This window comes from Heterodontus francisci, chromosome 4, assembly GCF_036365525.1.
Source record: "Heterodontus francisci isolate sHetFra1 chromosome 4, sHetFra1.hap1, whole genome shotgun sequence".
Taxonomy (NCBI): Eukaryota; Metazoa; Chordata; class Chondrichthyes; order Heterodontiformes; family Heterodontidae; genus Heterodontus; species Heterodontus francisci.
This window is the reverse complement of record NC_090374.1, coordinates 123678047-123704363: the sequence shown is the minus strand read 5'-3', so window position 1 is coordinate 123704363 and position 26317 is coordinate 123678047. Positions and strand designations below refer to the sequence as shown.

Genomic DNA, 26317 nt, shown 5'->3' with positions numbered 1-26317 from the left:
TGCAGAGATGTTCAAAATTGGAAGGGCAGAGCGTGCACCAGTTCATAAGACTGGAGGAGATTATGGAAGTAAGGTGCAGGGAGTTGTGGATGGATTTATAAATGGGGATAAGAATTTTTAACTCGGTGGGAGGTTGGTGAGGGCAGAAGGGATCGGGGAGACAAATATTGTGTTGGATGTTAGCGGATAGGTGTTCTTCATAATTTACTCCTCAAATCAATAGTTCTTATACATTGAACATGAGGTTTCACAGGTTTATTGTAATACTTAAAACCAGACTTAATGATTGGGGATTCAAACAAGTTATAGTTCTGAGCCCCAGTATCTTAAGCCTTTACAAAGCTAAACACTAATTACAAACGCCCTATTTGTACTTTTCTCTTACTCCTTCCACATGACAATCCACACAATCCTGCATGACGTAATTATATGAAAGTTCAAATGCAATGCTATAAAAAAGAATTTAATTGACTTGCCACTAAATTTAATCTTAATGAATTATTTTCAGCAGACAGCATCTTATTTCTAGTTTCGCTCTTGTTACATTTAATTGCTATTCCACCAAGTGAAACTTCTAATTACAAGTCTGTCTTTGGTGCAAAATGGTACTGAATCAGTCAACCCAGATGTTTTCCTTTGCAGAATGAGTTGTCGTCAACTGATTAAAGTTCTGGAGATATCTGAATCAGTGTGCACTGACATGTCCTTTATTTGCTTTATACTGACATGTCCTTTATTTAACCTTTACTGCAATAACTAAACTAGCCATTGCTTTAAGATCAGCCCTGGCTCAGTAGTTAGTGGTACTTTAAATTGACTTAAACTTTTGTGCTTAACAGGCAAAGGCTAAAGGTAAAAGCAAAATACTACGGATGCTGGAAATCTGAAATAAAACAAAGTGCTGGAAATACTCAGTAGGTCTGTCGGTATCTGTGGAGAGAGAAACAGTTAATGTTTCAGATCTGTGATCTTTCATCAGGGGCTCCTGCCCCGCACTGGAAAACTTCTTCAACTTTGCTTCCAATTTCCACCCTTCTCTCACCTTTTACAAGATCCATCTCCAACACTTCCCTTCCCTCCTTCGACTTCTCTGTCTCCATCATTGGGGGATAGGCTGTCCACTAATATTCATTATAAGCCCACCAACTCCCACAGCTACCTCGATTACATTTCCTCACACCCTACCCCTGAAAGAACTCTATTCCATTCTCCCAGTATCTCCGTCTCCAACACATCTGTTCTGATGATGCTACCTTCCACAACAGTGCTTTTGATATGTCTTTTTTTTTCTTCAGCCAGGGATTCCCGCTCACTGTGATCAACAGGGCCCTCAATCGTTTCTGACCCATTTCCTGCACTTCTACCCTCACCCCTTCCCCTCCCTCCCAGAATCGTGACAGGATTCCCCTTGTCCTCACTTTCCACCCCACCAGCCTTCACGTCCAAAGGATCATCATCCGTCATTTCCGCTGCCTCCAGCATGATGTCACACCAAACACATTTTCACCTCAACTCCCCTGTCGGCATTCTGAAGAGATCGTTCTCTCTGCGACACCCTGGTTCACTCCTCCATCACCCCGACACCTCGTCCCTTTCCTATGGCACCTTCCCATGCAATTGCAAGACGTGTAATAAGTGTCGTTTTACCTCCTCTCTCCTTGCCATCCAAGACCCCAAACAGTCCGTTCAGGTGAAGCAGCGATTAACTTGTACTTTCAATTTGGTATACTGTATTCGCTGCTCACAATGCAGTCGAGGAAACCAAGCCTAGATTGGGTGACTGCTTTGCGGAACACCTCCACTCAATCCGCAAGCATGACCCCAAGCTTCCGGTTACTTGCCATTTTAATTTGCCACCCTGTTGCCTTGCCAGCATTTCTGTCCTGGGCCTGCTGCAGTGTTCCAATGAACCTCAACGCAAGCGCGATGACCAGCAACTCAGCATCTGATTTGGCACTCTATGGCCTTCTGGACTCTAAATTGAGTTCAACAATTTCAGAGCATGACTGTTTGTCTGTTTTATTTTGTAACCATGGGCCTGACTTAAACATGTTTTTCAAGTTTTTGCCTTTGGACAGAGCTGTTCATTATTCTGCCATTAACACTCTCTCTGGCCTAATGCTTTGTCTTTTAATACAACTGTTAGCACTCCCTTTGCCTTTGTTCCGTGACATCTCTTTCATTTAATCTCTACCCTATGCCCTAACACGCACCTTCCCTTTTGTTTTTCTCTCCCCTTCCCCCCTTTTCATTTGATCAAAAGCTAAAGGTTACTATTACTACAATATAAAGAGAAATTAATAACTCTATAACTGCAGACTTCAGGACAGTCTCATATGGTGTTTGTTTTAGACAAATTAGAGTTTATAGAAATTGCAACTTGAGAAATGGTGAAGACGTGGTTACTGAAGGTGACTACGTGTGGTTGACTTTTGAGCTGTTGGTGAGGATGAGATAATGGTGGAAATGATAATTGTTATGGAGGTGGAAATAGACAACTTTGGTGATGAGCAGGTGATGCACTTGGTTCAGTTAAAATGAGCAGCTGGAAAAGGGGATGATACCTGGATACAGTGTAAAAAGCTCTAGGATGTTCTCAAAGCTTAACTAACACTAATGAACATATTGCTCCATATATAATGTACACTAACTCTTAAACCCTTGCTAGATGTACTTTTTTTTTTTAAGAGATACAGCACTGAAACAGGCCCTTCGGCCCACCGAGTCTGTGCCGACCATCAACCACCCATTTATACTAATCCTACACTAATCCCATATTCCTACCACATCCCCACCTGTCCCTATATTTCCCTACCACCTACCTATTTTGATGGGTTACATTTTCCTATCTATACTGACACATTCATGATCATTTCAAAAATATTGTAAAGCACATTTTGAAGGCAAAGATAAATAGCAATGGTTTACAATGTTGTTTTAGTCTGGTGATCCTTACAAATATTGTCACGCTCTTAAGGTCTCATTGTTCTAACTTTTCAAAGGTAGTCAGCTACCCAAAGGAAAAAAAAAGCAATACGATGCAAAATTTTATTAGAATATAGCAACAAAATTAATGTCCAACAAAGTTAACACAAGAAGAAAAAAAGATTCTGATGAGCTGGGAAACTCCAAAGTGGAATTTCACGGGGTACAAATTATTATGTTTTTATTCGGAAATGTAAGGCTGAATTTTGTTGCCACAGTGGGGGTCCTGACTCCGGGCCAGAAAGCAGGGGGCAACCACACCTATTCCACTTGGGGGACAGTCGGCTGCGTTTTTTTCAGCGCTCAGTCCATTAACAGGGTGGCGCAGTGGTTAGCACCGCAGCCTCACCGCTCCAGCAACCCGGGTTCAGTTTGGGGTACTGCCTGTGTGGAGTTTGCAAGTTCTCCCTGTGACTGCGTGGGTTTTCGCCAGGTGCTCCGGTTTCCTCCCACTTGCCAAAGACTTGTGGATTGATAGGTAAATTGGCCATTGTAAAAATTGCCCCTAGTGTAGGTAGGTGGTAGGAGAATTGAGGGAAGATGGGGATGCGAGAGGAGAAAATGGGATTATTGTAGGATTAGTATAAATGGGTGGTTGATGGTCAACATGGACTAGGTTGGCCGAAGGGCCTGTTTCAGTGCTGTATCTCTTTCTATAACTGCCTGGAACCAGGGCTCCTATCCCTTTAAATGATAGGAGCCTGAAAGCAAGGGCTGGCAGCTCTTCGGTCTCACCAGTGGCATTGGCAGTAGTGGCCACGGCTAGCAATGCACCTAGCCTGGAGAAGCATCATAGGCATGCCCTCAGCCCAACATAAGTGGGGTCGGGGTTGCCAGGGCCTGTCAGGCACCCCCTGGTGGTGGGGGGGTGGTCGGTGGTTGATGAGCACTAGGGGGAGGGGGTGAGGATGGTGTTGCTACAGGGTGGCTGTTGCTGCTGAGGGGGTGGGGTGGGTGTGGATGGGGGGATCCCTGGGTGGGCCACAGGTTGCTTAATCAGGAATCCCCTTGAGCCCGCAGGGAGGCAGTCAGGTTTTACTGGGTGGTCTCTCCATGTGACAAAGGGCTAGTAAAATGCAAGCAATGGTTGGCAAAGACCCTTGATGGTTCAATTAAGGACCTCAATTGGCTTCTGGGCGAGAGGACTGTCCGCCATCTTCCCCGCCACTCGCAAAATGCTATGGTGGCAGGAAGACAAGGGGCCCTCCCTTCCAATTTTTTGCCCTCAGCCTACTCTCGAAGGCCCCATTAAATTGCACTGGAAGAATCACTGTACTGTTGGTAGAAGGTGATAATGTGTAGACATCACAGACAAATTATCCTCAGGCAGGTCTCGTTATCACCAACTCTAATTTGATTCATGTGCTTTTGGGTGGGTTATACTGCAGGTCTGAAATGTTTAATTTAGGGAGCTGTGATTATGGCAGATTTTAGAGCTGACCAATTCTCTTTATGGTGGCATTGCCAAGTGTTTGGTAAGTTCGAATTTGGGATCACTCTGTCAGTAAAGGAAGTATTATGTTTAGTGTTGACTATTTGTGACTTGTGTCAGAACTAAAAACAAAACATCCAAAAACAACACTTGGGACCAGTGACAATGATTCCCCCCACTTCATTTACCAAACACTGGATTTTGAAATCAAGGCAGTACTGAGGAGTGTGCAAATTTACCGACATTGCAACATTGACTACACTTAAAGTATTTCATTGGCTGTAAAGTGCTTTGAGATGTCCGGTGGTTGTGAAAGGTGCTATATAAATGCAAGTCTGTCTTTGTATTTATAAGTGTTAGAATAAGTGTTTTGTTACAGAAATTCCCTGGCAATAGAGTTAAGTGTATTTCACATTGGTTGATTGGAGCCAACATAATTTTTGTAAACAAGTATGTACTGGTCGTACATTATCATTTTTGTTCCGTTCCAAGTTCCATTTGGCAGAACTAAGTGCTTGTGGGAACAACTAATACATTAGAGATTATACCCACCATGTCTGGTTGGAACCATCTATATGTTTCATTTGCATTTCTATAAGTCAAATTTAACTAACTTAAAAGTTCTGTATTTTAACAGCTTGAAGAGCTTTGGTTTAGTATGTAATCAAAAGAAAAAATGTACAGTGCTTGTACTCTTGAACATTTTTAGCTTTCATTTAAATCAATATTTATAATCAGTCAACCATTGTGCTAGATATTGTGATAGATTGGAGAGCATATCTGGCAATGTAGGACACACGATGGAAGCAAATGGAGTCAGACTACAGGAATGCTCATCCCATTGCCCAGTGTATATAGTTCCTAGAAGACTGATTTGGCTGAGCTTTTTTATATTAGCTCTAGAATTGGTGCATAGAGAATAAATCATGACTGACCATGTTTTATGAAGTTGGAACACAATTGCAAGGTTGGTTTTATTCATTGCGATCCTTGTGGAGTGGATTAGAAAGAGAATCTTTGAGATCTTTTCAACATTATTCCTAATTCATTTGATAAATTTGCACAGCATAGTGTTGTATGATGATTGCTCGACATGTCAGAATATGCTAAGAGATTCATGAGTTTTCCCTATGCGTTTAATTTACTTGGGAGTTCTGGAAGGAGTGCTAGTTTTGATCTTTGTCTTATTTTGAAGATACATAGATATGTTATATATGCTAGGAGATTGGTGTTTGGACTGCATGTATTCAAACCTATTCCACAGGACTGATTCATAATTAAAACTTGTCACTAAAGTGCTGCAATAGAATTCTTAAAACTTCACATGCTCAATCTTGTTTCCTTCAGGTAATTTACTTGAAAAAATCTCCAGAGGAAACCTACAGACTGTTGGTGGGGGGAAATAACATATACCAACCTTTTAGGTAACACTTTTTAAAATGTCCTGTCATTGATATTGAATAGTTTATACACCTGATCAGGACAATGCAGAGAATCATCTCATAAAACTGGAATTTGGAAGTGTAACGGTTTGCATTGTGAAACTGACATATTTGTAGTGACGATTACTTTGTTGTCACTATATTCTAACAAGTACCAAGGAAAGAGAGAGATGGGTAGTTGGTGCAATTTTTTCCAGTGGCTCACTGAGATTGGATCCATTTGACACTCAACTATTTTATTTGGGGTTGGAAGGCTGAGATTGATGTGTAGAAGCAAAGAGGACACTGAGACCTGGTCACCAGTGACTGCTGAACAAATGCTTTTGGTTTGCTTGCAGCCAAAGATATCTGTAGTGGAACTCTCAACAGGTTGCTTTTACCCTCCTTAAGTATCTTGCCGTCTCTGGGAGTTGTTTCCTTTGTCACAACTGTACTTTAGATTCAGAGACTTAAGCCAGGGTTTTGGGTTGGGATGTGGACATGCGGGTCAACTATGGATCACGACACCGTACTGTGTAGGGAACAATCACCTGGCAACGATTTCCCCAAATTGGCCAGTTAGCAGCTAGAGAGTGGGTTCACCATCCAAGTAAGGAAGTCGGGCAGGCTCTTGAAGCTGGAAGGCCAGTAGGAGGCCCTCCAGCTTGGAAGGAGCACAGCCTGCAATTTTTAGATGAGAGATAGAGGCGCCTCCATTTTGAACAACTTTTAAAATGTTTAAACTAAAAAATGGCCACAGTTGCTGGGCCGCTATTGTGGTGGGAAATCCCCTCCTCAGGGTATTCGTCCTGGTCCTGTTCAGGAGTAGACAGTCCAGCTTGTACAGGTCCCACCTTCCCCAGAACTGGTCCCAATGCCCCAGAAATCTGAAGCCCTCCCTCCTGCACCATCTCTCCAGCCACGCATTCATCTGGTGTATTCTCTTATTTCTGTACTCACTAGCATGTGGCCTTGGGAGCAATCCAGAGATTATTACCCTTGAGGTCCTGCTTGCTAATCTCTTTTCTAACTCCTTAAACCCAGCCTGCAGACCTCATCCCTTTTTACTACCTGTATCGTTGGTACCAATGTGGACCATGACCTCTGGCTGTGCACCCTCCAGAGTGTTCTGTTGCCACTCGTTGATATCCATCAGCTTTGCACCAGGTAGGCAACATACCATCCTGGAATCGCATCTGCAACCACAGAAACGCCTGTCTCTTCCCCTAACTATAGAATCCTCTACCACTATTGATTTCCTGTCTTTTCTCCTCCCTCCCTGCACAGTTCAGTCACCCATTGTCATGACTGTCGCTGCACTCTCCAGAGGAGCCCCCTCCTACTGGTACTCAACTGAATACCGGTTAGAAAGTGAGATGCTCTCCAGGGACTCCTGAACTACATGCCTTGTCCTCCTTGTCTGTCTGCCAGGCACCCTGTCCCCCTCTACCTGCGCTCTCTCAAGCTGCGGGGTGACCAGCTCCTGAAACGTGCTATCCACATATATCTCATCCTTGCGAATGCACCTCAGTGACACCAGCTGCTCTTCAAGCTCCAAGATTTGGTGCTCAAGTTTTTGCATTTGGTGGCACTTTCTGCATGTGTAGTTGTCCAGGACATAGGTAGGGTCCTGAAGTCCCCACATGGCACAGGATGTGCATTCGATGGATGAGAGCAGCCTTGCCATGCCTCAAATTATCTATTTACTGCACTAAAATTGGAAATCAGCTCCTTCCACTGCACTGAAGTAAGAACCAAATGCTGGAGGGTTAAAAAAGTAGAAAAAAAGAACACCTCCTCACCCCTTCACTGAACCCCCCACTCACCAAACTCCAATTTCACACTTGGCTTGCAATCTGCACTCTGTTTGCAGGCTGCATCCAGACCTTTCTATTAATACTTTTTGAAGCTGAAATTGCAGCAACCAGATTGGACTGGTTAGCTACTTAACTAATCAGCTCCTCTGCAGTAGAGCTTATTAATCCCTGCCTAAGGCTGTAAGAAACTTACTTAACTTACTTTACTTTCTTAACTTGCTTTACTTAGAGGGTAAATCCCAGTTAAATGTTAACAGCAGACCAGATTTTTAGAAAGATATTGACCCTTAAAATCCCCGCTCACCAAACTCGTATCTCCACACTCTGCTTACCATCTGCATGCCGTTAGATAATAGGACAATTGACCAAAAGCTTGGTTCGAGGTAGGTTTTATGTAGCATCTTAAAGGGAGGTGGAGGTTTAGGGAGGGAATTCCAGAGTTTACGGCCTAGACAGCTGAAGGCAAGGGCAACAGTGGTGATGCCATTAAAATTAAGGATGTGCAAGAGGCTAGAATGGGATAAGCACAGGAATTTTGGAGGGTTGTAATCCTGGTGTAGGTTAGAGATTGGCTGGGTCTTGGAGGGATTTGAAAACCAGGATGAGAATTTTAAAACTGAGGCATTGCCAGACCAGGAACCAATGTAGGTCAGTGAGCACAAGGGTGATAGGTGAACGAGATCTGGCGCAAGTTAGGATGTGGGCAGCAGAGTTGTAGATGAGTTCAAGACTTATGGAAGGTGGCAGGTGGAGGCTGGCCAGGAATAGTTAGGTGTAGATATAACACAGGCCTGATTTAAGGGTTTCAGCAGCCAATGAGCTGAGATAGTGGTGGAGATGGGCGATGTTCGAGGTGAAATTAGGTAGTTTTGGTTATGGAGAGGATATGGGGTCAGAAGCTCATCTTGGGATCAAATAGAGCAACATTGCAAACCATCTGGTTCAGCCTCAGACAGTGGCCAAGGAGAGTGATGTTGTCGGTAGTCTTAATATTTCTGCTCATCCATTACGGGATCTCGGACAAGCAGTATGACTAATCTGAGGCAGTGGAGGAATCAAGAGAGGTGGTGGTAGAGCTGATCGTCAGCATACATTTGGAACTTGTGTTTTCAAATAATGTCACCGAGGGACAGTAGGTAAATGTGAAATAGGATCTGGCCAATGATAGATTCTTGGGGGTTTTCAGAGGTAAGGGGTGCAGGAGCAGGAAGAGAAGCCATTGTAAGTTCTGACTGGTTAGATAAGAATTGAACAAGGTGAGGACCGTTCCACCCAGCGGGATGATGGAGGATTCGGTATTGGAGCAGGATGGTTTGCTCGAACATGTGAAAAGCTGCAGACAGCTCAAGAAGGATACTGATAGTCTATCACAATGACACAGGATGTCATTTGTGAAGAGGGGAAAGGAGGGAAGAGAAATTGGACAGTGAATTAAAAAAAAAAGCAAAGGAGTAACTCATCTAAGAGCATCCCACTGGGTGAGCAGCTTTTGATTATTACTAAATGTTTTCTTCTTTTCCCCTTGTTTCTCTATTGTCCCTGGAAATAAGTCAGACATGTTCAGTTTTTATTGGTTCGGCAGATTTTGGGTTTGCATTCGGTTATGAGCAAAAGAACCCTCTTGCAATACTGAACTTCTGGCCAATATTGATGGCTGCTGCAGAAGTCCAAGGTGCATAGTTACAGAGCTGTAAATATTTTTTAGATCATAGCATATCTATGAATAGATCTACTTTTAGAACAGGTGCTGACACAGGTTTTGAAAATTAATTAAATGTGTAGTCTCTCGAGGTGCCAAATGTTTAAATTCCAGTAATGAAGGGAAGAATGGGTTTAAGAAACAAAGTTGAGCTTTACTTAATATTTCCTGTCCACTTTATCAGCAAGCTTTAAATATTGTAAGGTGATAGACAAAGTTTATGCTTAACAGAAAATACAATTCTTAATTCACTTTTTGACAATTATAACATTTTTCATATTGCAGGGATGCTTCATTTGGCACGTGCACATATAATCTAACAGTTCTGGACTGTTTACATGCGGTCAGTAAGGTAAAGTGGTAAATCCATTATCATATAGCATTTTATGGCAATCGCTGAAAAGAGTGCCAGGTGCGGCTTAATAATGCTCCTGTTAATAGTGGTTTGCAGAGAATATTGTCAGCTCTTGTTTATGCATATCAGTAAAATCTCAATTTGAATGGGAGACCACTGAATCATCCTTGCACAGAAATCTGTCATGCCCTTATCCCTTCCTCCACTTCAGCATTTTGAATGATTCTGATGACAAGAGGTTTATTTCCAGTATTAACTACTATCTGCGTGAAGTGCCTCCTGAAGTCAGTTCTGAACTTGCACTTTGTCCATTTGTGCCTGTCTCCCTTTATTCTGTAATAGTGATTTTACTTGAAACAGTGCTCTGGATTTACTTTTTCTTTGCCTGTTGTCTTTATACTCTTGTCGCTTACTAAGCATATTTCTTAAAATTTATTTGCAGGCTCTGCAGTATGAATTCTTCAATTTTAATACATTTGATGTCGATGAATATGAACACTATGAGGTTAGTATTTTTATATGGATCAGAAGATTGCATTTTCAAAGCAAATTTTATGAGCACATAGATGGTCTTCAAGACTGACAGACATGTATGAATAAATGAGCGCATTTTATTTGTTTTCAGAGGGCAGAAAATGGAGATTTTAACTGGATAATCCCCAGCAAGTTCTTAGCCTTTAGTGGACCACATCCCAAGAGCAAAATAGAAAATGGTGGGTATCGAGTTGTTGGGTTAGTCCTCAAGTCTGTAACTCTTCACTTGAGATATGCATTTAATATTTGCAGTGGTACCTACAAAGTGCCCTGGAAGTGGTTTGTTTGGGTTTTGTTTAGTGGACTGAACAGGGAGCAGTTGAAGTGGAATAGCATGGATGCAATTAAGGGGAAGCTGTATAAGTACATAAGGGGAAAAAGGATGAGATAATATGTTGATAGACTTAGAAGAGGGGTAGAAGGAGGCTCCGTAATGGACCTGTTGGGCTAAATGGCCTGTTGCTGTGCTGTAAATACTTTTGTAACTTTGACATAACCATTGCCAGTGCTCTGCTGCTGACCCTAAATCCTCCATACTTGGTAAGCTTCAGCTCATCCAAAACTCTAGTTTATGTAATATCCAGCACCATGTCCAGCTCGCCAATCACCCTTGTCCTTTTGGACATAAGTCATCGACTTCCAGTTCCCCAGTGCTTCAAATTTGAAATTTTAACCCCGTGTTTAAATCTCCTTCCTAACTTTGTAACCTTCTGTAACCCTATAATGTTTTTTTTCATCCCCCACCCCCGAACACACACTCTCCGTCTGATTCTTACTCTTGTGCATCTTCCCTCCCGCCACCAAGCTTTTGTCCACTCCTCTAATATTTTTGGCTCGACACCATTTTTAAAACAAAATGATTAACGCTCTGAAGTAGCTTGGGACCTTTTTTTCTCTGTTAGAAGGTGCAAAAATGCAAAATGTAGTAATTGTTGCTGTTGGAGATTATTGTAATTGCATTTGAGGTAATCTAGTACAAAATGGCAGTTTAAAATCGAAAGATACCAAAAATTTTAATTTCTGTTTTGCATTGTGATTGTTCCTTTTAAAATTCTAGAGAAAATTTTAGAGAAGGTTGTTATTGTGTAAATTTAAAGTAATTGTCAAAGTATTTTCACTAGTTTAACGAAGACCTTGATTATTTGTTAGTAAGTGGTGGGGGAGGGAGAATTCTTCTTTTCCTCCCCTTCCCAAAATCCAGCAGATAACAGGAGTCGCCAGATTATACTGCTGATTGCTGTTCAGAACTTTGAGTCTGTTTTCATCCACCCATCTCGATCCTTTCCAGCAGCACACCCCTCTGCTGCCCTGCTCCTGCATTGCAGCAGCTAATCTCAGTTGAAATGCAGGCTCCAAGGATCCAATTTCCAAGAAAAGAGCAGCAGAAAAAACAAATGGACAGGTTTGAGGCAATATCAGGAGAGTTTCTTGTTTACTATGCTTTGAGCCCACTGTAGTCCTTTTGTAAGTAGGCTTGCTTTTCATTGGGGCCCAGTATTCTTAAACCTTGTTCACTATAGAAGACTTTTCTCTCTTGGAGTTCATGTGCCTTCAGTGTTCCCGAAGTTGATGAGAGCGAGATGAGAGCAGCCAGGAGAGAGATGTTCTCAGTCCAGTAGAAAACAGCTTCCTGATTTTAAATTCCTTATTGGAAGTTCAAATTCAGAAAACTCCCAACAGTCGGTTAGTCATGTGACCCAAACTGGCCTGACCAACTGGTCTGTTTCTATATTCAGCTATCTTAATAGTTAACCTGGAATGCTTCAACGACTGGTAATCAAAAGTCCATTGTGGATTAAATTAGAGCAGGGAATAGTTGCTTTGTCCTTTTGAAGTACTCTCTGTTATGCTAATCTCTCTCTCCAGCCAAAGTCTCCAATTGTTTCTTTTAAAGCAAGTTCTTTCTTCAACAACTGTATAAAACCAAAGTTCATGTGGCAAAATTACTTTTCCTCATTCTTGGCAGGTGGGGTCTTGCCTGACACCTCCACACCCAGGGGAATGAAATACGATTTGAAAAGAAAATGGTGCATTTCATTACAGGGTTTGAGAGAAATATAAGATACAGAAAGAAAAACCATGCATTTCTCATTCATTTCCATTCATTCATCAATTTTAAAGTTATTATAAATGGTCTTTTCTGGGTGCTAGGGCTGCTTTGAATTTTCTCTTTTTTTTTTCCTCAGGAGAGTAAGTAGTGGGCAGGTCTATCCTGAACACTGAGTCATGCAAAGTCTTTTGACTTCAGGGGATGGTGAAGTGATATATGACTTTAACCCCTTATACGGACTAAACCAAATCAGGAGTTGATCCCCATGAATCTCCTTTAATGAAGTTCAAACCAGACCAATTCTCAGACACTTATTTGGGTCCAAGGAATTGGTCTAGCTTTCCCGCAAAGAAAGAAAACCAACAAAGAATATTACCATCTTTTGGATAGCCTATTTTGAATATTTATGGCTGTCATAAATATCCCAGATATTATAATGGTAAGGGAAACTCTCTTCAATACGTATCTCTCCACTTCGAGACACAGAGGGGGTTCCTGTAGTTGTATACAGAATACTAGATGAGACGATTTATTAACATTTATATATTGAAGAATTTAGCATGCAATAAACTTCTTAAGTAGATAAGTATATCAAATATTACTTAGATGTAACACATACTCTTATTTCTAACATAGAATCCAAAAGTTTAACCTTGCTAATGTTACAGCAAAATATCTTAGAATATCCATCAAAATTTAAAGTAAACTTTTGCCTTAAATCCTCCTTAGTTGAGAAGTGTTGTTTGAGCATTCAACGCCTCTAAGTGTTTGCTTCAGAACCTTTCATGTTTATACTATTTCTAAGTTGTCATATGACCTTTTAGCATATAGGTGCTACCTTTCTGTGTTTGTTTTTCTTGCTTTCGAAATCCATATTTGGTAGTATCATTAACTCTCCACTTCATGTTTTACTGGAAAGCCCCTGTTTTTTTGAAGTTGTGAGCCTTTATCTGGTCAAAATGTTTATAATTGTGTCTACTTGACCTCTTGTTCCCTGTAAGTCCATTTTAATTTATTGTTTAATTATCTGTAATTTGTCTGCATCAACAACCCCATTAACTAATTAAGTTTATTGCCACCTCTTACTAATGTCACACAGGATATTTCAATGTGTGTTTATCTTCCAGTTCCCTGACAACAGAATTTCTATTCTAACAGGGACCTTGAAATAATTAACTCTACCTTTAAAGGGGAATTTCAGTGAGTTCTGAAAATGGACAATTTATTCCATCTTTAATTCTAAAAGGTATAATATATTAACTATATCTAAATGCTACCTAATTAAGCCTATTATACCTATATTCCATCACAATGGATGGTTCCCTTTTCCTCTGACTGTGGGGGAGGATTCTTTGTTACTCTCTGTTCTCTGGGACTCTCCTATCTGCAGGTATTTGTGCAGACTTGACTGCACTCTCCTGTGACACCTTGACTTGGTGAGGCATCATGGTCTCTCTTTGTCTCTGCAGGTTCCTGTAAATGCTGTTAGCAACTCTGGTTGGGTGCTTCTAGAGTCTGCATTTACATAGGAGGATGTGGGGTCTAACTTTTCAAATTTTTCAGGGTTGGCTGACCTGATAGTAAGGGTTTTTATCCAGGATTCCTCCCGCACTTCCTTTAACCTGCCCTCTTGGTCACTTTTTCTCCTTCTCTTTCTAAATTGTGCCTTGTGCCTACCTGTCCTCCTTTGTTCTCCGCGGGGCTCCCTTACAGTTCATCAGCCCTCTGCTGGAGGGTCCTCCTAACACTGGTACAGGACTTAGGGGTGCAGGTTTCACTGTAGGTTGGGGGTTCCTCTCAATCTGGCACATGTGGCAACTCTTGCAGTACTCCACCACATCTTTGTGGCGTTTTGGCCAGTCAGACTGCTGACTTATGTGGGCTTTGGTCTTTGGTAAAACGGCATGTACAGCCACTGTAGTCTCGTGGGCCCTTCTTAATATTTCTCCCCAGTACCTCTGTGGCACCACCAACTGGTGAACAGCTATTCACTCCTTCCCTTCAGGTCTGTCCATTTCCTCATCAATACCTCATTCTTTAAATAGTAGCAATCAGGGACTCCCTCTGCTTCACTTTCAGACTGGGCAGCCTGTGCTAACTCTTGCAATACTGGGTCGGCTCGCTGAGCCTCAGCTAGGGAAAATCCATTTGCTTCATTCCCTGGGTCTCCTAACCTTCCAAAGAAAGTCTCAGACAGGCAGACCTCACGGTCATTTGCCTGCAGTGCCAATGCAGTCTCCTCTGGGGGAGCTGGTTTGTTGATGGCCTGACCCACTGCACATTCAGGGACTCTGCATGGGACCATCGCCTGCTACTGCCCTGTCTCTCTGACCTCCTGCCATCTTCCTTTCACTACTGGGGGGGGCTACCACCTTCACCCCCACCAGATCGTTAACTAGGAGCAGGTCAACCCCATCCACAGGCAAACTAGGGAAAATCCCTACAGTCACTGGTCCCAAAATTAGGTCGCATTCCTGGTGCACCCGGTGTACAGGTACAGGCATACACTGCTCTCCAGTACCATTCACCACCATTCTGTTGTTCACTGCACTCTCGGAGGTGGAGAGGGGGGGGAAGATCAGGCCTTTTCCCAGTAAAAGGGATCTGGTGGCCCGTGTCCCTGAGAATTACTATTGGCTTGCTGGCCCCATTTGAGGAGTATGGGGTTACTTTCCCTTCAAATACAAAGCCCTGATAATAGTCAGGAATCCTATTAACTTTTCCTGCACTGGCTGTAGTAAGCTTCCTGGGTTGTACTCTTACTGCAGTTAAAGCCAAAGCTTGCTCAGTGTTTTGCATCAGGCCCTCGTCTTCACTGAGTGGGTATGTCCTGATTAGCACGACCAGTTTTCCCTTTTGTTTCCAGCAGTCAGCTTTTAAATGCCCTGCCTTATTACAATGGAAGCACACAGGTCTCCGGGTCTTGCTCTTGCGCACAGCACTGTTTTTGGCTGTAGGAGGGTCCCCTGTGTCCCTGCTTTCCTTTCTCTCCCAGCGCTGCCTGGGTGGATATCACCTTCCCACCCTTTGTCCTTTTCGGATTTGTGGGGGTGATTAGGAAAGGTTCTCTCCTGGGAAACCAACATAAATTAAAGCAAACTCATCAGCCAGAACGGCTGCTTGCTGGGCTCCCTGAACCCACTGCTCCTCTACATGAGTCTTTATTGAGAATGAGAGTGTTTTCAAAATTCCTCTATCAGGATTCCTTCTCTGAGATTCTCATAGCTGAGCTGTTTTTTTTTAAAGCCTTCAGCCACTGGTCAAAAGCCAGCTGCTTACTACTTTCAAACTTCAGATAAACTTGATTTTTGAGGGTTCTAAACTTTTGGCGATAGGCATTTTTGGTCAGTTCATAATTTGATGAACTTTCATCTGGCAACAAGGAATAAACCTCATAGGCTTTTCCAGTTAGTTTGCTTTGCAATAAGAGAGACCAAGTCTCAGCTGGCCATTTTAGCTGCCTTGCCAGTTTGTAGCCTGAGGAGTTCAGACTTCCTAGCCTTGCCACGTACAGTGATCCCACACTACTCAGCCATTTTCCTCAACTCCTCCATAGACAGTGCTTTTAACTTATCCCAAGTTACTTCACCCTGGCTTGGAGAGTTACTCGCTTCAGTTGCGGACATGTTAGTATTCAATCACACAACCACAAGAAAACCTGTATTAATCTTGCTCTTTTTTGATTGGGAATAATTTGGCTTCCCACTTCCAATTTCTCTCACTGGGTAAAATTCTGGACGTTAACATCCAAATTTTTGTTACGACCAGGTGAGAAAGGTGTCTAGGGGTCTTTTACTGCCTTCACCTGGTCTTATTGTAACAGGGTTCAGTTTTAAACACTGTGTTTTGAGCTCCCCTTTTGGTGAATCCTTGTTCACCACTTTCCAATTATAAGGCAAAGAAATGAGCATAAACAGGCTTTCTTGGGTTTAAAGAAGAAAAGTGAAATTTGTTAAACCTTATACTTAAAGTCTAATGCAGGTAACGCCTACGGATATACAACATACGAACATACGAATTAGGAGCAGGCGAAGGCCACTCGGCCCTTCGAGCCTGCTCCGCCATTCAATAAGTTCATGGCTGAACTGATTACTCCACATTTCCACCTACCTTCTGATAACCTTTCACCCCTTGCGCCCACGCTATGATGCACACGCAATACACGCATGAAAATAGGGACAGAAAAAGAGCAGAAGGAAAGAATAAATGGAGAGGTTTGAGATAATATCAGAAGGGTTTCTTGTTTACTGTGCTTCGAGCTCACTGTAGTCCTTTTGTAAGTAGTCTTGTTTTTCGTTGGGGCCCAGTATTCTTGAACCTTGTTTGCTGTAGGAGACTTTTCTCTCTTGGGCTTCATGTGTCTTCAGTGGTTTCTGAAGTTGATGAGAGCAGCCAGGAGAGAGGTGTTCAGTCCAGGAGAAAACAGCTTTCTGATTTCAAATTCCTTGTTGGAAGTTCAAATTCAAAACTCCCAACAGTCGGTTAGTCTTGTGACCCCAACTGACCTGACCACGTATGTTTGTGTATTCGGCCATCGTGGTAATTAACATGGAATGCTTCAGTGTCTGGTGGTCAAAAGTCCATTGTGGATTAAATTGGAACAGGGAATAGCACCTTTGTCCTTTTGAAGTACTGTCTGTTGCGAATGTCTCCCTTCAGCCAAAGTCTCCAACTGTTTTTCAAAGCAAGTTCTTTCAACAACTGTTTAAAATCAATGTTCATGTGGCGAAATTACTTTTCCTCATTCTTGGTAGGTGGGGGGGGGGCTTGCCTGACAATCCTTGATCATTAATGGTGAGCGATGCCAAGCAACAGATGAAAGATGGTTACCTTGGGAAAGATTTTGAAGGATTTTTGGTGTCTATGGAACTGAGAACCATACCCCAGTTCAGTCAGTACCTGCAAGAGCCATGGGGATCTTTTATTTCAAAAGGCTATAATTTTTTTTTTAGCATTAACCATAATGTATCCCAGTCCTATCCTGTCCCATCTGCTGCTGAAACCCTTATCTATGCCTTTCCCACTTCCAAACTTGACTCTTCCAATGCTCTCCTCCTGGCTAGCCTCTCCTCCACCATCTGTGAACAGCAGCTCATCAAAAACACTCAAGTTCAGCTCATCCCTCACTCCTGTCCTCCATAACTGCATTAGCTGTCAGTTCCCCAATGCTTAGAATTGGTAATTTTTATCCTTGTGTTTAAATCACTCCATTGCCTCCTCTCTCTTTAACTCTGTAATCTCTTGTAACCCTGAGCACTCTATTCCTTAACTCTCTCCTCTTGTGCCTTTGGCCCACAATTGATGGCTATGCTAGCAGCTGCCTAGGCCACAGGTTCTGGAATTCCCTCCCTAAACCATTCCTTCCACCCACCCCTCCTCCTTTTAAGGCTTTACTTAAAACCACCTCTTCTAATATTTTTTCCTTTTGACTCATCCATTTTTTTTGATATACCTCTGTAAAATGCCTTGTTCAATGTTACAGGTCCTATATAAATGTAAATTGTTACTTCCTCATTGCTTTGTGTCCCTTGCCCAGGTGCTGCCCCACCAAATGAAAGTTCTGACTTAAATTCATATATAATTGGATAATTTCTGATTCTCTCTTTCAAAGAAAGAGACAGCTTACTGAAGATAAGCTGGTGTTTTCAAGTCAGAACTCAGTGGTTATTCATAGTGTGTTTGATGGGAATAAAATATGATTTTACGAACCTGGAGATGTCTAATGAATGGTCAGCCATTTGCAGCATAGAAGGAGGCCATTCTGACCATCAAATCCATGCCAGCTCTCCGCGGAGCAATCCAGTCAGTCCCACTCCACCGCTTAATCACCATAGCCCTGCAAGTTTATTTCCTTCAGCTGCCCATCCAAGTTCCTTTTGAAACCATTGATTGGCTCTGCTTCCACCATCCTCATGGGCATCGAGTTCCAGGTCGTTACCACTCGCTGCGTAAGAAAAGTTCTTCATCTGCATCTCTTGTCCAAATTCTTCAATTTGTGTACCTTAGACCTTGTACTGTCAATTAATGGGAACAGTTTTTTCTTCCTTTAACTTACCTAAGCCTGTCATAATCTTGTATACCTCAATCAAATCTCCCCCTCAGTCTCCTTTGCTCCAGGGAGAACAACCCCAGCTTTTCCAACCTTACCTTGTAACTAAAATCCCCCATCTCTTGAACCATTCTGGTAAATCATCTCTGCACCCTCTCAAGGACCCTCATATCCTTCCTAAAGTATAGTGAACAGAACTGGATGCAATACTCTAGTTGGGCCCTAAGTAGAGCTTTATAAAGGTTCAGCATAACTTCCCTCCTTTCGTATTCTATGCCTCTATTTATGAACCCCAGGATCCCATATGTTTTGCTAACCACTCTCTCAATATGTCCTGCCATCTTCTAAGATTGATCCACATGCACCCCCAGGTCCCTCTGTTCCTGCACACTCTTTAGAACTGTGCCATTAAGTCTATATTGCTTCACCCTACCTCTTCTGCCAAAATGCATCACCTCTTACTTGTCTGTATTAAATTCCATCTGCCACTTGTTTGTCCATTCTGGTAGCCTTTCTGTCCTGCTGCAGGCGGTTTGTATCATCCTCACGGTTTCATAGTGAGACACTTCAGTATCCCAGGTGTGATGAATATCAGCCTCTAGCATACATTGCATGCGCATTGCTTTTTGCCTGCCTGATCAGTTTTAATTATGTTAAAGGTGTATACCATTTATGCCAGATATGGTTTTCAGCTGGTGTTCGTAAACAGCCATTTAAAAAAAAATGTAAACCTAAGTTAATGTTCTTTTAAATCCTTTTAATTCTGCATGAAATTTCAGGTCTTAATTTGTTTCTTTTGATTTATAGCACATTGCTAATGATGGAAACACACCAAGTCAGACAGCATGTGAAAAGTGTAAAGACAAATTAATGTTGCGAGTGTAAACACATCAGAACTCAGACCTGCTCTGAATTTTCAACATGTTTATTTTTAATGTTTTGTGTTATGTCCGCAACGGTATCAAATGTTGGAAATTAATTGAAGTCTATTTTCTTTCCCTCTACTTGGTTGAATCAGGTTACCCACTGCATGCTCCAGAGGCCTATTTTCAGTACTTCCGGAAGCACAATGTCACCACAATTATCCGTTTAAACAAGAAAATGTATGATGCCAAGCGATTCATAGATGCTCGTTTTGAGCACTATGATCTCTTCTTCGTGGATGGAAGTACACCTAGTGATACTATAGTCAAAAGGTTCTTGAATATCTGTGAAAATGCAGATGGTGTTGTCGCTGTGCACTGTAAAGGTATTGTTCCTAATTCATTTGCAGTATTGATAACAGTATTAGTGTTATCCTAGTGGTAGAGCTAAAAAGGAAACATGAATGAAAATGTTTTTTTTAAATTACAAAATGTAAAATGTAGGCTGGTCAGCATCTGAAATGAAGGGTCCCACCCAAGTCTGCCCCTATCTTTTAGAAATGTAATGGGGCTGAATTGCATTTTTTGTTCCTGACTTCTAGATTATATAGAATTTGTATTCTGTCTTGGAAATTAACACTTGGAATTTTAAACCAGTAATTAATAGGTGGCCATTTTCAAATTCAAATATATTAGATTATTGCTAGTAAAAGTTTGAAGGTGGGAAGGGCCAGGAAGGCAAATAGGAGAGAGTTGAGTTGCTTCCTGTAATAGGATATCTATTCTATCCTCCAGGTTTTAATGGAAACACTGGAAGTATTCAGTTTTATTTATTGAATCATACATTCTATTTGTTTCCTAGTGAATTCCCTTTAGTGCAGTTCTATATATTTTACTATATTTTAAAGCTTTCAGACATGAGAGAAATGACTGCATATACTTTTTTGAAATATTATAGCTGGCTTAGGCCGAACCGGTACTCTAATAGCATGTTATATCATGAAACACTACAAACTAACGGCAGCGGAAGCCATTGCCTGGATCAGGATATGTAGACCAGGATCAGTTATAGGACCTCAGCAGCACTTTTTAGAAGAGTGAGTACCTTGCTCTACTTAATGAAAATATCGTCTATGTTAAGCATGGCTTAATTTATTTGCTCATAACTGATATATTCTTAAACTACATCCTGAATTACTGCAGGAAAAATAAATTGGTACATGGTCATTGGCAATTTTACATCAGCAATATGTTGGGGTTCAGAAGTTTGTGCATTCAGTGGTGGGACATAGGCTTGTGACCACAAATCACCATAGAGAGTTGGCGAACCATGTGGTGGTGTGTTGGAGAGCAAAAAGAGAGGAAAATTGAGGAGCAGATCAAAAGTCACTGATCTGTTGTTAGAAACTGGCAGATGCCTTCTGAAAGTGGCCGAGATCTGGCAGAATATCTGACACGGCAGATCTAAAGAGTTGTGTACCATATAGCATTGGACTAAATCGTACAGAATTGGAAGATCCCCGTTTGATGCATAGTCTTTGGGCAGTGGTGGAGCACTACAAGTGTCCTCAGTGCTCCAGAGAAGGAAGGGAAAAAAAATCACCGTGATTCTCAATCCTGATGCGTGATGCAACCCATTGAGGGAAGTACAAATATGTGGATGGTTTGAGAACAGGGGGATTGGGATCTGCATCAGTGCCCCTCTTGGTTCACTAGCCTGCTGATGCTCACTTTCTAGATTCACATGTGAAAAATGGGTGATTAAATGAATTGCTGGAGTGCATCCAGCACCTGTGGTGTTTACTTTAGCCTGAGTCACCACTTTGAAAACAAGTGCTAACATTGAAAAAAGGCAGACGTGAAAACATTAAGGAAACACTTTTCTCCTTTGTTCGTTGAGTCAACTTAATATTATAAGAGCGTACAGGTTTTAAAAAAACTTGTTCATGGGATGTGGGCATCGCTGGCTGGGTCAGCATTTATTGCCCATCCCTAATTGCCCTTGAACTGAGTGGCTTGCTAGGCCATTTCAGAGGGCATTTAAGAGTCAACCACATGCAGTACCTTTTGTGCTCATTATCGTATCTACTTCATCAAGTAGCAAGTTTTTTTCAAAGATGAGTGAAGAATGGATTAAAGACGTTATTGTTAAATTGCTGAGTTTATATCAAATAGGCAGCATTAGTTCAGTATTTATTTTGTATACTATCAATATTTTATCTAAAGCCCACAAAGATCATTGGTTTAATTTTTATAGGCTACTGTTTCTAAGTAATAGCTAAACGTTATCAATAATGCTCTTAAATTGTTGTTAGTGTGGGAACATATAAAAACTTTTTTGTAATTTGCTCTTTCGCCCCCACCCCCACAAAAAAGAACATTTCAGCAAGACTGGAAACGGAAGAAAAGAAAATAAGACGAGGGCGATAAATTATAACCGCGTTAACAAAAAGATTAGAACAGATAGAAAAATAGAATAATAGGGGAGAGGGGGAATGGATGGGGTAAGATGGTGATCAGAGCAGATTGTTTGTTCTGAAGTTAGGTTTTGTAGTTCAGATTACCATAATGAAGAAGTAGTGACATCTAGGTAGCTTCATTATTATGTAGTTTAATGTATCTGTGAGCTGAAGCTTTTTTTTTGATTAAAAGACCTGATGTGGCTCAGGTAGCCTGATATTTGCTTGGACCTGAAAGTTAAGAGTTGCATAGCAATTTTGATGTACTAAGTTGTACTAATCAAATCAACACGAAATGTTGGTATAAAAAAATGAATGCATAGCACAGTAAATGGAGAAGTGCCGTCAGTTCCTGATTTAATGGCGAGTAGAGGAATTGCAGGTTTAGCACCTTGGCAGGAGAAGAATGAGCATGTTCTGGACAGGTTCCATAAAGAAGCGAAGAGCCTTTCTCATTTCTACATCTTTTATATTCTTGTATCATATTGTTTATATTATGCTTGGCAGGAAACAAGCTCATTTATGGGCCCAGGGTGACTTTTTCCGTGCAAAATTAAAAGAACAGCAGAATGGAAAGGACAAGGTTGGTGTTACACGGATCCTTTCTGGAGTTGATGATATTTCCATTAATGATGATCTAAACAAGACGAGTGATGAACAAGGATGTCACATGGTAAGTGAAACTTTGGTATAATTTCTGAGTTATGGTTCATTTTCAATCAAGTTCTTCAGTTTCACTGCATATCTCAGAAATCGTTATTAAAGGATAGCACTCTTCAATGATATTGCCTTAAAAAGTGAAAAAAAATTCCATGATATTAGTTAATAATTTTTCCTAACGTTGGAATGTCCATCTTTATACTTTTCTGCTGAGACTATGGTAAAGTTGCTTATTTGAACACTCAACCAGTATCCTACAGGTCTATTGGAAGTGAAGCCTGAGATTAAGGACATTAGTATCCTAACCTTAGATTTAGATTGGAAGTGGATTTGGAAGGTAGCTATTACACGCTGAGTTTTACATCTTTTTCCTTTACAGTTGTTTTTTTTCCCGTTTTGGGTACTATTCAACAATTACCTGATAGTTAACTTGCAAGGAAGAGTTAATAAGTTGAGGTGTTGTTCACAAGTACCTGATTGCTTTAAACTCATTATTGACATGGCTAATTTTAGAAGAATTCAAAAATGTAATATTTTAATACTTGGACCCATAAGTACTCAGCATTAGTTCACAAATTCTCAGAACCATGGAGCAAGAGTTGCCACAAACTCAGCTCCTGCTCAAAATTTTAGATACATTGGGCAGAATTTTAACTGCCAAGGGGAGATTGGTTTGGGCGTAGGTGGTTTAAAGCCCTGAAAAGTGACATTACTGGTTTAACCTGGGTGTGTTTGCAGGCAAGCGGGATACCCCAGTGGAGCTGTTGGGTAAGTAATTTCAATATGTAAATCCCTAATTAACTGAAGATATAACCCAGCATCCGGACTTGAACATCCAATGCACCAGTTTCCCCAGCTCTGTGGAACTCGCCAGGATCAACCAGGCATCAGTGAAACTGGCAGGCAGGGAAACCTTCAAGCAGTGAAACTGCATAGCTGCAGTTATGCCTAGATGAGAGGCTGCTACTCTCAGCACTTCCTCTGAGAGTGTGCTGCTACTGCTTGACAGGTGATTTCCAACTTCTTTGTTATTTCACCTGTTTTGCATTTCACTTACCTTGAACTGCACTTTCCAGCTGTCAGCCTTCACTGTGGCATGGGAGCAGCTAATGTCGCTTAACCTTGGACCTCTGAGGAAAAAGAGGAGCAGCAGCAGCACTAGCTGCCTTCTCTGGCACATGCTGCCCCACATGATAGAGGGCCTGGAGAGAGAGGAATGAGTGGATCTGCAAGGGGTGTTGGTCTGAGGAGTGTTGTGCAGGAGAATGCTGGGCAAGTCAGAATGAGTTGGTTGGCACCTGAAACTGATCTGCTGAAGTCCTTGAACCTCTTGGTGCATTGTATACATGGCAAAGCTTGCTGGCAGAACAATCAAGTTCCCAACCTGCTATTGGTCTCCCCTCTGCGAACAGATCTGTTGAGATAAAATTCCACCTATTGAGTAAACAGAAAAAGCAATGTGTCTTTGGGGTGAAGGGAAAATTAGAAGGGAATGTTATGGCTGGCGGATGTTGATGTTTCCTGGTAGCTGCCTATATGTCCGCCCAGTGTGAGCTGAAATCGGCAAAACCAATGATTGAACCATATTTCCAGAACAACAAATATTAGCATTTATATAACGCCTATAATGTAGAAAAGCGTCCCACGGTGTTTCACAGAAGCGCAATTACAGAAAGAGGGATGCTGAGCCAACAAAGGAAGTATTGGATGGGAGAAACTAAATGCCAGATCATAAAGGTAGATTTTAAGGAGGGACTTAAAGCAAGAGAGGATGGTGGAGTGGCAGATAAATTTAGGGATAGCATTCCTGAGTGTGCAGTACAGATAACTAATGGCATGGCTACCAATGATGGGACAAATGTAGTGAATATTCTTGAGGCCAGAGTCCGAGGAACAGTAAGTTCTCTGGTTGGGGTGGGTTGTAGAACTGGAGAAGGTTAGAGATAGGGGACAGGTGAGGCTGTGAAGGGATTTAAATGAAGATGAGAATCTTAAATTTGACTGGGAGAAATGTGTAACTGAGCGAGGACAGGAATGACAGGTGAGCAGAACTTACTGTGGGATAGGATATTGGCAACAGCGTTTTGAGTAAGCTGACGTTTACTGAGTGGAGGATGGGAAGCTGGCCAGGATAGCATTGGAATTGTCAAGTCTGTATGTGACAGGCATGGAAGAGGGTGTCGGCAGCATATGGACTGAGCTGGGGATGAAGACAGACAATGTTAAGAATGTGGGTGTACGCGATCTTTGTGATGGAGAGGATGAAATAGTCGGAAGTTCAGCTCGTGGTCAAGTAGAACACCGAGGTTACAACTGAGTCTTATTTAAAACAAGTCTATGGATGCCATGATCCAATTGCTTAGTTCCTTGGTCAGAATAAACCTTGAATACAGTGTCCAGTTTTGCTCAAGATGCAAGGGGGACATTGAGGCACTGGAGGCAGTGCTTCATAGAACCACAAGACAAATCACTGGTAACAAAGGTCTGAACTTCTGGAAGGCCTGGAGAAATTAGCTTTTCAGTGTTGCAAGAGGCATCTGAAAGGTGTTTTTATAGTGTGCATAAGATAGTGATTGTTGCAAACAGGTGAGAAATGTGTCTAGTGGCCTTTTTACTGTCTTCACCTGGTCTTATTGTAACAGGGTTTAGATTTTTAAACAGTGTTTTGAGCTGCTCTTTGATGAATTCTTGTTCACCGCTTTCCAATTATAAGGCAAAGAAATGAACACACCAGGTTTTCTTGGGTTTAAAGAAGAAAAGTGAAATTTATCAAAACTTAAACTCTAATACGGTTAACGCCTACGGATACATGCCGCGCCCCACACTAGCATGCAAATAGGAACAGAAAAGAGTAGAAGATAAATAAAGTAAAAATGTTTGAGGCAATCTCTGAAGAGGGTTTTTTTTTTACTGTGCTTCGAGCTCGCTGTAGTCCTTGATTGTAGGTAGTCGTGCTTTTCGTTGGGGCCCAGTATTATTCTTAAACCTTGTTCACTGTAGGAGACTTTTCTCTCTTGGGGTTCATATGTCTTCAATGGGTCTTCAGTTCCGTGAGAAAGAGATGGGAGTAGACAGGAGAGAGGTGTTCTCCGTCCAAGAGAAAGGAGCTTTCTTGAGTTCAAAAATTCTCTGTGGCAAGTCCAAATTTTAAAAAAAAAACTGACAGCCAGTTAGTCGTGTGACTAAACTGGTCTGACCACTTCATTGTATTGGGCAAGCCAGGACTGGGTCCCTTGTTCCAACACTGTCTGCTAGCATGCAAAAAGGTCTTTCTGGTGATGGGCCTAGCAATTCCCTGTAATGGGCCCTCTTTTCTTCCCAGCACCAATTTTAAGTTTTAATGTTCATGTGGCGAAATAATGTGTGCCTCAGTCTTGGCAGGTGGGGGCCTGCATGACGGTGATGAAGAAACAGTAGATCCAGAAAAGTACTTAAACTAAATTGAGAGTAGGACATGGGGGCACTGATTCAAAATGGCAAAAGGTAAATTTGACGGTGGTTGTTCCTGAATAGAACTGGATCCAAAATCTCTAGAAGCATTTCCGTGCAGCAGCCAAGGACTTGAATCGTTCAAGATTGATGAACCAACATGGGCTGTATGGCCCTTTTCAACTTTGTGAACACTGTTTTCTGGATAACAGAAAAATGGTTATTAATTATTTTTCTTTTGGATATTTAAAAGATGTCAATATCTTTGGCAAAAGCTGAATATAACCTCACCTGATAAAGCTTACACTGTGTACATATCTCAATATGCAGAATCCTTCAGGATTGTTCAAAGTAGCAATTTGATCTTGTTTCAGATGAGAATTATGAATCTGAACCACTCATTACTTCATAATCACTACCTGGTATATGGGCATCAGTATTATTTTTAATATTGATATTTAGCATTGTGATGCATGATCTTTTTCTGGTTACCTTGCTATCAGTTCAACACCATGGCATTATTGTGAATGTTTGACATTGGTGTGCTGCAAAAAAAAAAATTTT

The 26317-nt window shown here is 41.6% G+C and overlaps 1 protein-coding gene across 6 annotated transcripts in view; it reads left to right on the top strand.

Moving 5' to 3' along the window:
• The window catches only part of LOC137369229 (dual specificity protein phosphatase CDC14A-like), a 132739-nt gene that overhangs the window by 54172 nt on the left and 52250 nt on the right, over nt 1–26317 (top strand). For all 6 annotated transcript variants that reach the window (XM_068030103.1, XM_068030100.1, XM_068030102.1 and 3 more), the window contains 7 exons: nt 5765–5841; nt 9640–9706; nt 10152–10214; nt 10335–10422; nt 19361–19591; nt 20164–20302; nt 22172–22337. In XM_068030103.1, the coding sequence (XP_067886204.1) occupies nt 5765–5841; nt 9640–9706; nt 10152–10214; nt 10335–10422; nt 19361–19591; nt 20164–20302; nt 22172–22337 (831 nt within the window). The remainder of the gene's footprint in view (nt 1–5764; nt 5842–9639; nt 9707–10151; nt 10215–10334; nt 10423–19360; nt 19592–20163; nt 20303–22171; nt 22338–26317) is intronic.